Genomic DNA, 13056 nt, shown 5'->3' on the forward strand with positions numbered 1-13056 from the left:
CTGGTCCGTTATTAGCTGTGACTGTTATGGTATGTTAGCATCATTGCCAGTGAACTACTACCCAACCACTCAGAGACTCACCCTCACTCTCCCCTTTTAAATCCCATCTCAAAACCTACCTGTTCTCCCATGCATACAACCTCCCCTACCCATAACGATCTCCCCTAACCCTGCCACCCCTCTCCCCCCCTGGACATTGCTGTGTTAATTGTTCCCTGTGCCTGTTTGTTAACTCTGTGTTTTACGTGCTCATGTTATCTGTTGCTTGTTGTTTCTGTGTTTTCTGTTTTTCCCATATTGTCAGCGTCTTTGAGCCCCGGAAAAGCGCTATATAAATACAATGAGTTGTTATTATTATTATTATCATAATGATGTCAGTCCTTAGCCTGGAAAAGTGTGTTGATATTGAGTCAACATGCCCCTGCTCACCTCTGGGGCTAGAGACCAAACAGCAGTACAGAAGAAAGGCCAGGCAGTTGTTAAACTGGGTGGTGGGGGGGGCAGATTTAAAGTAAGTAAGTAAAACTTTATATAGCGCCTTTCGTACATAAAATGCAACTCAAAGCACTTTACAATAGAAAACAATTATTCCAAAAGAGGGGGGGGGGGTGGGGGGGAGGGGACACGAGGCAACAGTAGGGGAGGGGTGGGGGAAGGGAGGGGAGGGGAGGGAGGGGTTACATCACCCTCTGTAGACATCTGCTATCTAATTGGCGCACTGTGCTGCCACTGTGGGGAGGGGCACCTTCATTCCAGTCTTAGCGATGATGATGTGTTCCGTGAGAGCCTTTAATAATAATCATAATAATCATAATAATCATAATAATAATACATTAGACTTATATAGCGCTTTTCTAGACACTCAAAGACGCTTTACAAACTGAAAAGATTGAGTAGTAATAATAAAAAGAAACAAAAGGTAAATAGAAGAAAGTATAGGGGCCTAATTGAGGTAGTGCTGGGGACACATGGGAAGGGGAGGGGGAGAGGGTTAACTGGTGAAGGCGAGCTTGAAGAGGTGGGTTTTGAGGGCCTGTTTAAATGTTGGGAGGGTGTTGGCCTGTCTGATGTGGTTGGGGAGGGCGTTCCAGAGGGACGGGGCTGCGGCTGAAAAGGCCCTATCACCCCAGGTCCGGAGCTTGGTCCTGGTGGTCTTGAGGGTGGTCTTTGTCTCTGAGAGTGTGCCCTCCGCTGTCCTCACCACGCCTGACCATTCTGCTTTTGTCAATTTACGTTGCTGAGAATCCTAGTTTACGTGTAGCCCCCCCACCTCCCTCCCCCTCCCTCCCTGTTTCCTTCCCGCTATCTGTCTCTCCTCTCCGCTTCTGACAACCTCCTAACACGCTCTCTTTTGTCCCTCTCTCTCTCTCTCTCTCTCTCTCTCTCCCTTTATGGCTTTCTCTCCATGTCTCTCTCTCTCTCCACCCCCTCCCTCCACCCCTGTCACTCGCCCTCTCTTCTTCTCCTTCCCAGCATCATTCAGTTCAAGCTCCATTAAACTCAGTGGGGGGGGGGGGGTTGCTGGTCTGAGTGGCTGTCCCTCTCTCTCTCTGTCACACTGTCATACAAGTCCTCCAGCCCCCCTAGCAGTGCAGCAGGGGCATGACTCACTTCCCACAAGCCCCCCTAGACCCCTGCACCATACCTATGGTTGAACCTGTTAAGGGGCTTTCTGTCCTGCTGGGCGTAGTGATGGGAGTGGACAGCTTGTGACGTTAGAATTATAAAATGGAGGTTTTTACATAATCTGATCCATTAGGTGTTTATTAATGCCTGTGTGGTGTTATTTTTAAATTTTTGGAATTTTTGAGTTAGTAATTAATAAAATACAAAGGTTCCATCTCACAAAACATAATGGAATGTAAAAACTTAGATGCTCAATATCTCTGAACTGCCCTAAACGGAGATAGAACCGTATCATTATAAGCTCACGAGCTGTGAACACAGCCATGAACGTATACGCCACATCAGGACACAGGGAGGTATGGAGTCATCCTCGGGAGACATCCCAACCCCAGACACATATCTCCCACCCATACCTCCCTGGTCCTGTCCACTGTCTGTTAACGACACCATGGTTACAGGAAGGACAGATCAATGGAGCCAGCGTTCATAGTGAACGTGAAAACAAATCCGATTGTCTTGATACTAGTTTTGCACAACGATGATACTGGCAATCAAAGGTAGTTACTCTATCATTACCTGATATATAGTTTAATATTATAGTTGATATGGTTTAATATATATAGTTTAATTTGCCTTGAAATGTTTACAGAATGATGTGGCCAAGTTCACAGCCTGTCACAGTGCCACAACGTGGATTCTTTGAGGGGAACCCGGAGGGAGGGTGAGAGGGTGAGAGGGAGGGACGGTGGGAGGGTGGGAGGGAGGGACGGAGGGAGGGCGGGAGGGAAGGAGGGTGGGAGGGAAGGAGGGAGGGAGGGAGGGAGGGAGGGTGGGAGGGAGGGAGGGTGGGTGCGTCATGAGAGATGACTCCTCTCTACTAGTCCTGTAAAGTGTTCCAGATGTGTGGAGATGCAGCATGATCATGAAATCCTCTTAATGACCGTCTGCTGGCTGTGTGTCATGATGAGCTAGGGTTAGGGTTAGGGTTAGGGTTAGGGTTAGGGCTAGGGCTAGGGTTAGGGCTAGGGTTTAGGGCTAGGGTTATGGTTAGGGCTAGGGTTAGGGTTAGGGTTAGGGTTAGGGCTAGGGTTAGGGCTAGGGTTAGGGTTAGGGCTAGGGTCAGGGTTAGGGCTAGGGTTAGGGTCAGGGTTAGGGTTAGGGCTAGGGCTAGGGTTAGGGTCAGGGTTAGGGCTAGGATTAGGGCTAGGGTTAGGGCTAGGGTTAAGGTTAGGGTTAGGGCTAGGGTTAGGGAATAATACTCATATGACCCTCGGTCCCTAGGAGCTACTGTAGATCTAATTTGGGGAATGTTTTCTGACTCTATCATTTGCTTGACATACATTTTTGAAGATGATTGTTAGTAACGAGCAGTCCAAACGGGACTGACTGAGTGTTTCTGCTCTCCTCTGTGTTTCTGCTCTGAAACCCTCTTTGTCTGTGTGTGTTCATGCCTCTTTGTCTGTGTGTTTTTACATTATGCCTCGAGGCAAATCAATGTCCTAGTTATTTATTTTATCTGCGTTGATAGTTGGTTCAATTTGCAATAAGTAATCAACGTACACTATTTTTATCACTTGAATATCAGAGATAAATGAATATGGCTTATTTGAAGTGGAAATCATGTTTGTTCACAACTAAACCAAATACATTTGCATTACAAAAACAAATAAAAATATAGCCGCAAGCAGCAATTATGGACGCGAGGGTTAACCTCATATTTGGTACACATCTCTGTTATGGCGCTGCCTCAAAGCACACCCGATGGAGACAGGTCCTTTATATTGTGCATGCGATGTTCTGCCAGTTCATTTGTAGATTTAGAGATTCATGGTTATATAACTAGATTATTGTAATCATTTAAACATGTCATCAAAAATGTGTAAATCTATGTCAGGATAAGGAACACAAACCTTGGAAAATGTATTTGATGGAGAAGCCTATTCTGATGTTATTTCTGTAGGACATCAAAAGTGACTCCCTATTGTATTTAGGAGTGAATGGCAGGGATGTTTTGTCTGATCAACCTAAATGGTAAATGGACTGCACTTATATAGCGCCTTTATCCAAAGCGCTTTACAACGGCCTCTCATTCACCCATTCACACACACATTCACACACCAATGGCGGCAAGCTACCATGCAAGGCGCCGGCCGGCTCACTGGGAGCAATTTGGGGTTCAGTGTCTTGCCCAAGGACACTTCGACATGTGGCCAGCCAGGCCTCGAACCGCCGATCTGCCGACCTTGCGATCATTAGACGGCGGCTCTACCTCCTGAGACAGAGCCGCCCTCAAATTTGGTCCACATCTATGTTACGACACTGTCTCAAAGCACACTAACCTTGAGATGTATTAGACTAACAATGACTGACCTAGCCCTATTTGCATATGGTACATATTCATTTGCATGTAGCTGTGTATTTTTAGAAGTATGAACGTGTCCTTGGCAATCTTTGCAGAGACTGGTACAAGCATACCAAGCATACCAAAGCAGAACAGTGTTGGTGTCATGTGACTCGGTTCATGAGAAGAAGATGTGTAAGTGTTGTTTCTGCGGCAGCCCTTTTCCATGGTCGGTACCTGGGGCCTCATTTATAAAACTCTGCGAAGAATCCACACTAATTGTTTGCGTACGTACAAATGAGGAAATATACATACGCCAACAAATACTCTGATTCATAAAACCTTATGTACATCTGCCAGTGCGCAATTTAATTTGATAAATCCCCAAATTCCCCAACTTGGAATTGACCTCACCTGCACGAGCCTAAAACACCACCTAGTTCACTAGACCACCTAGTTCACTAAACACCACCTAGTTCACTAGACCACCTAGTTCACTAGACACCACCTAGTTCACTAGACCACCTAGTTCACTAGACACCACCTAGTTCACTATACCACCTAGTTCACTAGACACCACCTAGTTCACTAGACACCACCTAGTTCACTCCCACAATTGCCCATAAACGGTTAAAGAAACGCCCTTAATTAATATTGATATGCCTAGAAATGTCCTTGATAATCCCTAATGTCAGAGTGCAAAGGTAAGAAAATACATTTCTCAGACTGCGAAATTGAGACACTTGTGGGGGAGGTTGAGGCCAGAAAAAAGTGTTTTTTGTTAGCCTTAAGCGGGGTACACACATAAGGATTTTCAAAATCTTAACCGAAATCTTATCTGAGACAGACCCCACACATGAAGATAAAAATCTTGGATTGAACAGCCTTGATCGTATTGTGTGTGGTGTGCGCCGATTTTCCCATTTCAGCACCCCACAGACATAAAGATTTTCGTTACGACAGACTCCAGACTCTCTAGAGTCTCGTTCCCCAAGCCAGAAATCTCGCGTGAACCCATCCTTTTAATATTGCCTTTAAATTACTAAATAATTAAATTAAGATTATATAATGATTAAAGCACTTTGAGCCGCAACGTTTGCAGGAAAAGCGCTATACAAATAAAGTTATTATTATTATTATTTTCTAAGGTAGTACCCTGACTGACCTGTACGAGACAACCATGTGCGACAGGGCAAATAAAGTGCCGAATAACGAAAAGAAGAAGTCAGCTCGCTTCTTGATTGGCTACATTCCATCCACGTTATAGTTGGACTCGCGAGCAGGGTTGCCAGATGGGAATGACATTTTTCACCCTAACCACAGTCTAAAACCGCTAATTCCACCCAAAAATCTGGTCGTAAGTATTGAACACATTTGACATTTACGATTGCCGGGCCACGCCCATTTTCCGAGCAGGTTGTCGGGAGAGATTGACTCTTAACACACCTCACACCACAGGATTTTGTTATAGGAAAATGTTAAGAGCCATCTGATAATCGGGCGTTTTCTGTCGTTTTCAGCCATCCGAAAATCTGCCAAAATCGGCCAGAAAATCCTTATGTGTGTACCCCGCTTTAGAGCTGACATTACAGACTGATTGATTGATTGATTGATTGATTTATTGATTTATTCATTGATATGTTTATTTCAAATATATGCAAAGAAGATAAAGCAACAATAATTAATATAACGGAAAACAAACACAAACAAACAAACAAAATATACACATTCGAAAAGGATATCAGTACAACTGATTCAACCCCACCCCTTCTCCATAAATCATAAAGATGCTTCCTGTTCAATTTAATACAATCTCATTAGTTATACAAATACTGCCTACCCAAAATACAAATATTGTATTTACATACTGAATTACATTACAACAAGAAAACAGATAAAATGACGTTTGTTGAGAGGCAGCATGTCAGACCACGTCAGAAGTGAAGACATAGCGCTCCAACCTCAACCTCAACGTCAATGCCAAAAAGCGCATCGCTCTGCATAATCAGAGCGTAAGTGCCACTGGTGGAGGCACTGGGTCACCAGACCTCCCTCTCCTTTGATGACCACATGGCAACAGTCGTCGGGGAAGCGTCAGTTGCCGGCGTGGTAACAGAGAAAGGAGGGTGACACAGAGCAGCCAGCGTGCTGACCCAGGCTATGTTAGACACACTAAGCAGATATCGTTATCTGTGTTCATTCTTGTGATTTAGTTTGTGTTTTTTACTATGTTTTTAACTTATTGTGTTTTTAGGTTGTTTTGGTTTTAACTTATTATGTTTTTAGGTTGTTTTGGTTTTAACTTATTATGTTTTTAGGTTGTTTTGGTTTTAACTTTTTATGTTTTTAGGTTGTTTTGGTTTTAACTTATTATGTTTTTAGGTTGTTTTGGTTTTAACTTATTATGTTTTTAGGTTATTTTGGTTTTAACTTATTATGTTTTTACGGATGTTGGTTTTCTCTCTGTAGCAGTCTGAGATTCTTTTGAATGAAAAGTGCAATACAAATAAAATGCATTATTATTATTATTATTATTATTATTATTATTATTACCATTACGCCATTCACCAACGTCACTGTGGAATCGAGAGAAATAAGAACGATATCGCCTGTGATTTGCTCCACTCTCCAAAAACATTTTTTTTCTTCATAAATCCCAATGCGTAGACAGCGTACGCACATTTCAAGCCCTTTTCGGAGCGTTAGCAGAAAAGTTGTAAAAGAAAATCAGGGGAGGTGGTGGATTTGATCATATGGGGACAATTTTAGCATCCCCTCAGCGTCAGTGACTTCATTGTCAGTGACTTGGTAAAAATGTCATTGCATGTGTGCGTGCCCCCTCGCCCACAGTATTTTACTCAATATGCGCAAAACTAAATGTTGAAATAGCAGTAATACCACGTTCATTGATAAAATGACATAAGGGATGGAAACGGGGGATGGCAGTTTTAAAAGGGGGATGATTTTGACTGTTTTTATTTCAGCGGGGATGCCACCCCCCTCATCCCCCCTCAACTTGAGTTGAGCGTAAGCCACGGTTCTAAGCCAGGCCTCCGGGTCTGCAGGTGGAGGTTTCTAGAGGCCGTCACTGGAAGACAAGTCTGGTTGTAATGCATGGAATGGAATGAGGGATGTACAGACATGGTCCCATCTCTCAGTCCTCAGGTTGTGTCTGACCCCCCCCCCTCCCCCCTTCTCTCTCAGGATCTGAAGAAGGTGCTGTCTTTCCCTCCGTACCCTGGGGAGTTCCTGCACCCGGTTGTGTATGCCTGCACCGCCGTCATGCTGCTCTGCCTCTTCGCCTCCATCATCACCTACATCGTGCACCACAGGTAACAACTCGACACTGCGCCTCAATATCTGTCTGTGTGTGTGTGAGAGGGAGAGGGAGAGGGAGAGTGCGAGTGAGTGTGACTGTCTGTGTGTTGGAGCATTCCATTTTTTTATAAAAATGTAATCAAGACAGATTTGAACCAAAAACCTAAGAAAACATTGACACACACTAACTGGCTCATGCATACGCTCACTGAACACTTTTTTTTTAGCAGCCTCAATTCTTTGTGGCATTGATTCATTGACAAGTTGAAAACATTCCTTTAAGATTCTGGTCCATGATGACATGATTGCATCACTCTTGCAGATTTATCTGGTGCACTTTCAAGCTGTGAACCTCCCGTTCTACCACATCCCAAAGGTGTTGTATTTGGATTCAGATCCCGTGCCTGGGAAGGCCACTGAGACGAATTTTGCTTTGTGACATGGTGCATTATCATGCTGGAAGTAGCCATTTAGAAGATGGGTACATTGTGGCCATGAAGGGATGCACATCGTCAGCAACAACACTCAAATAGGCTGTGGCATTCAAGAGATGATTGATTGGTATTAACAGGCCCAAAGTGTGCCAAGAAAACATTCCCCACACCATTACACCACCTCCACCAGTATATCACAACTCTGTTTCCCTTTTCATCTCCACCCATCATACTCCTGGGCTCTGTCCAGGGCTCCCACGGGTCCTTGAAATCCTTGAAAGTTTGTGAATTTGAGAAAAAGAAATCAAGGTCTTAAAAAGGTTTTTGAAAATAGACATGGGTCATTGAAAGTGCTTGAATTCCCCTCTTTCTAAAAAAAATCTAGATATATTCAAAAATGTTTTACTTAGCTCGTCAACTAGTAAATAAGTATTTTTATTATTGCCTAACTTGACACATCACTATATTGTTTTGCTGTGCTGTGGTAGAGAAGGCAAGCGTAGAGAGAGCTGCAGTCTGTTGGGCTCAGAGATCGACAGCGTGTGTAAGTAAGTAACATTTATTTATACAGCACCTTTCCCAGGCCAAGGGTCACAAGGTGCTTTACATACAAGGAGAAAACACAAATAAAACATAATACAAGATCGAAAAGCCACAGCAGGTTAAAACAGGCAAAACAAGTGAAAATAAAAACAAGTAACAGACAACAGGTGTAACAGCAACAGCAGGAGACAGAAAGACAGGCCCTAGGGGGCTATCCAAAAACCTGTCTATACAACACAGTCTTTAACAGATTTTTTAAAACCTCGACCGTGCCAGACTCTGCACGCTGTGGTAACCCTCTCACTGAGACCGGGGAAAAGTGCACACACAAGCCAGAGACGACACAAAACAGGAGGAACAGTTAGCCAAGAACCAGGGCAATAAGGCCAGCTTAAGGCTTCTCCAATACTCAAACTCAGAAGGGGGGTGGTAGAAGGATAGCCGGGGGGCTCTGCAGGCGTCCTCTCCGGCTGTCGGGGCCTCTCCAATAGGCTGCGCCCGACTGGTGTCTCTGGGGTAGCTGTGGGTAGGAGGTGGGCCAGAGGTGGCTAGTACGGGTAGTCGTTTGGTGTCCCGTCCCTCTAGCCTCCGGCTGTCGGGGCCTCTCCAATGCAGTCACAGGACCTCGGTCTGGCAGCAGAACATAACAGTTAATTACAGTAAACCATAGATACAGTGCCGTAGTCCGGCTCTCACCCCAACGTGCGTGCTTCTCTTCCTGCCACCCCCTTTGTCTGCCCTCTTTATCTCTTGTGAGTTGGTTTTCTCCCTGCAGCTCTTTAATTGGGGAATGCAGGGCAGCTGTGCATATCTGTGGGGTTTCCCTGCATCTCCCCAGGGGCTGGAATGGGCGCTGTCCATGGTGCTGTGTTTCACCTGCAGCTTCTCGCCCAGAGGCCAGAATGGGCGCTGTCCACGGTGCTGAGTCTCACCCTCGGTCTCAGTCAAGAGAGGGATGCCACAACACGCAGAGTGCTCGGACGGCTCATTCAGATTCCCGTCGGGTCCAGGCCATCTCATTGACACATTTCTCGTGTCCGTACGGAGCTAACGAGAGTGTGTCGGATTCCCGTCACCCCAAGGCCACCTGAGGGCTAACTAGCTAACAGGACGCCTGCCGTCACTCTGGCCCTCGTACACGCCGTGCGTCGTCTCCGTGAACGTCTCGTCACCCCCGGTCAGGAACATCTGAACCGGTGACTCGAAATCAACGAAACGATGTTGAGAATAAAGGACCCGAAACGTTTTGAAAATGATCCTCGTGATAGAAAGCTTTGATCTGGATTGAAAACGCAGCGAACAGCCAGATGTAGAAGAGTATAGAGGAGTGTTTTTTTACGGCTTGCGTCAGTGTGTGGCCCCTGTAGGGAAGGCTAGAGACGGGTGTGCAGTCTGAGAGCAAGGGGGGGCATCTGTGGCTCCAGATATTCCAACCAGACTACTGCAGTCTGCAGCCCCCCCGCACTCACGGGGAACCTGCCTCCCCTCACCTCTGCAGCAAGACTGAACGGGCAGGCACCCCCGTACTTGGCTGACCTATTGCGCCACCACACTCCATCCAGAGCCCTTAGGTCAGCTGACCAACTGCTTCTGGAGGTCCCTAGGACCAAACTAAAAACAAGAGGGGACAGAGCCTTCTCCAAAGCAGCCCCTAGGCTCTGGAATAATCTCCCCCTCCACATCAGATCCGCCCAGAGCATTGGGACTTTTAAAAAACTAAAAATCTCTTCTCCCTGGCCTTCGACCTGAGGTGAGCCTGCCTTCCCGACACTGCACACTTTTATTTGTACTGCACCTTGCTTTTAGTGTATTTTATCTATTTTATCTGTTTTCTTTAATCTGTATTTTATCTCTTTTATCTTGTTTTTCTCTTTCTCTTTTATCTGTTAAGCACTTTGGGCGGCTGTTGTCGTTGTAAATGTTGTGCTATATAAATAAACCTCACTTACTTACTTACTTACTTACTACAAGAAACAACACCGTCTACCACCCAACAGATAGACCTTCACTTACTTAGACAAATGTATTTGTTGTAAGTCGGTTTTGGATAAAGGCGTCTGCTAAATGCCCAAAAATGTAATGTAATGTAAATCTCCCCCTGCCCCGCAGACTAACCTAACTGTAGGCATGCTCTATATGTGTAGAATAATTGCCATTTCCATTTTTGGCATTTAGCAGACGCCTTATTCCAAAGCGACTTACGAATTGATACATTTGACTAAGCAAGTGAATCATCAATTCCCCAGTCGTAGCAGGAAGAGTCATCTAGCTCAGGCCAGGGGCCATTGGCAGTCGTCGTGATAGAAGAATGTTTAAAAAAAAAAATATAGACACTAATCACTCTGTATCACTGAGCAGGCTGTCATCAAGTGAGTTGTCTTGTAACCGTAGGGAGTGTGTGTGTGTGTGTGTGTGTGTGTGTGTGTGTGTGTGTGTGTGTGTGTGTGGTGTGTGTGTGTGTGTGTGTGTGTCAGGGTTTCCGTTAACCGGTAATTACCGGTCTTTGTCCGGTAACATTTGTTGAAGTCCGACAAACTGAAAACTCGTCGGACAAAATGTCCGGTGAAAATAATCACCACCATTCTCAGCTGAGCACCAAACACACACACACCCACTGCCCGAGAGAGAAGGACCCGCCCCCTCCAGCCAGCCTATAGGCTAACCAAAGGGGGCGGGTCCTTCTCTCTCGGGCAGTGCCGCGCGTGCACGAGTGTGTGTGTGTCCGGTGCCCAGCTGAAAATGGTGGCCCGAAGCGGAAAGCCTTATCTTTATCGCACAATAACAAGGATAACAAACGAAACGGACAACATTTACACTAAGACAGTGTGCGAATTAAATCACGGTGTGCGGGGGAGCCCAGGGATTCAAGCAACAAAAAGAAAATCTCCTGACGGAAAAAAAAGTTCTGGCCAAATCGGGGCCGGTGGCTTTCCGCGCGCGTGCGATGTTCCGTTCTACGTTCTAATGCTTTGACTTTTCTTTCGAAAAATGTGAATACATTTCCGCGTTGTCGAAAATCAATGACACATCGCTAGTCAACTAACACGGCTTGTTTTATGAGCCTGCTAACAATGTAAAGTAGTGTTGTAAGATGGAGACAAACTTCAGCTATATGATCTAACAGCCGGTCTTCAGGACGACATACAGACCCGTATGAGCTTACAGGGCTATCCCCTAAGTATGATTTGACAGGCAGCTAAACGAAAATGCCTTCCCAACCAGCGAGACCTGGGGGGTGTTCCATCAACGTCGCCAAAGGAAAACCTAGGCCCACTTCGCCAAGTCTCGCGAGACTCTTAAAAAGATCCAGGCATATCTTGATAGATCTCGCGAGACTTGTCAAAACAAGCCCAGACTTTCCTCCAGCGACGTCGATGGAACACCCCCCTGGTTATAGAAATGACGTTGTTTTATTGATATTTTTTTTTAAAAAGGGTAAAACTGGAAAGAGAAAATTGAAAACTCACATTAATCCCAAACAATTTAACAAACTTCAGTTAACGTAATGTGGAGTCCGTTCATTGATCGATGCTGTCTGTTCAGTTCCCAGTGAGGCGCCCGTTCAGCGCTGGACATAATGGCATAGCGCGCATGCGAATCATGTTATATTATTATATAGCTCGCATCTAATCGTATCGGATGAGAAATAGACATTAAATGGCATATATAGGCCGCTACACAACAGTAATCACCGCGACAAACAGCTATATTAGATTTGGAGCAAAAAAAATATGATTTTTATTTTTTTTTTTTTTATTATATTTTTAATATGATGACCGGAATAATTCACGTTTGTCCGGTAAATCGAAATCTTCCCGGACACGATGTCCGGCGGCAAATTTTTCTAACGGAAACCCTGGTGTGTGTGTGTGTGTGTGTGTGTGTGTGTGTGTGTCTTTGTCTGTGAATTGTGTGTAATGCTTCAGAACTTATTCAAGAATAAAGCGTGTCATCAGCCAAACCGGATTCGGTATGTGAGAGAGGACCTTGAGTCTGTGTAAGCATTCACACACTCCCTCTCACACACACACATACACATTCGCACACTCAACTGGATTCAACGGCGTCCCTAGTGTAGCTGCAGGAGAAGGGGAGTTTTCCCGCCGGTCCCCCTGGCGTGGTGTAATGGAGTAGGGCCAGGTTTACTGGACCTGACCCAGTGGAAGCCCACAGCAAAGCCCAGGATATGATCTGATTTAAGGCCTCTCCTGGGTGGAGTTCAGGCCGTAGACAGCAGCTTCTTCCTCACAGTGCAGACCCCCCCCCCCCACACACACACACACACACACACACACACCAGACCCCCCCCCCCTTCCACACACACACAAGACACGACCCCCTCAGAGATTCCAGTAGCACTGCTCCTTTTTTTTCTTAACACCACTTCAGTGGTTTTTATTTGAATACCGACTGACTTTTTTTTCATACTGACAATGATCATCGTGATGAGGATAATACCCACGCAGGATAGATGTGGTATATGAAGGTTGTCTTTAGTAGTAAGTGTGTTTTATCTGCGTACGGCTCGCTGACCCACATTGTATGTTCTGTAACAGCTGGACAAGTGTCATAGATTGTCATAGAGACCCACATTGTATGTTCTGTAACAGCTGAACAATGGCTTAAGTGTCATAGATTATTCCACAACGTGAAGTGAACGCACTTCGTCGGATTGACACAATAGGTGTCTCGAATGTTACAAAAACGATTTGTCCAAAGCTACAGTTCTAACCTTTTTTGATATTCCTAGCGGATACACTGAGAATACACATTGTGATTTGACTGGTTTATTGA

At 45.3% G+C, this 13056-nt stretch overlaps 1 protein-coding gene across 1 annotated transcript in view; it reads left to right on the forward strand.

Annotated features, from left to right (window-relative positions):
• The window catches only part of adgra1b (adhesion G protein-coupled receptor A1b), a gene marked incomplete at both ends in the record, with an annotated part of 166030 nt that overhangs the window by 122722 nt on the left and 30252 nt on the right, over window positions 1-13056 (forward strand). Inside the window, one exon of the mRNA XM_080537705.1 lies at window positions 7172-7299. Coding sequence (XP_080393831.1) covers window positions 7172-7299 — 128 coding nt within the window. The remainder of the gene's footprint in view (window positions 1-7171; window positions 7300-13056) is intronic.

Source organism: Nansenia antarctica, assembly GCF_963989245.1.
Source record: "Nansenia antarctica genome assembly, chromosome: 1".
Taxonomy (NCBI): domain Eukaryota; kingdom Metazoa; phylum Chordata; class Actinopteri; order Argentiniformes; family Microstomatidae; genus Nansenia; species Nansenia antarctica.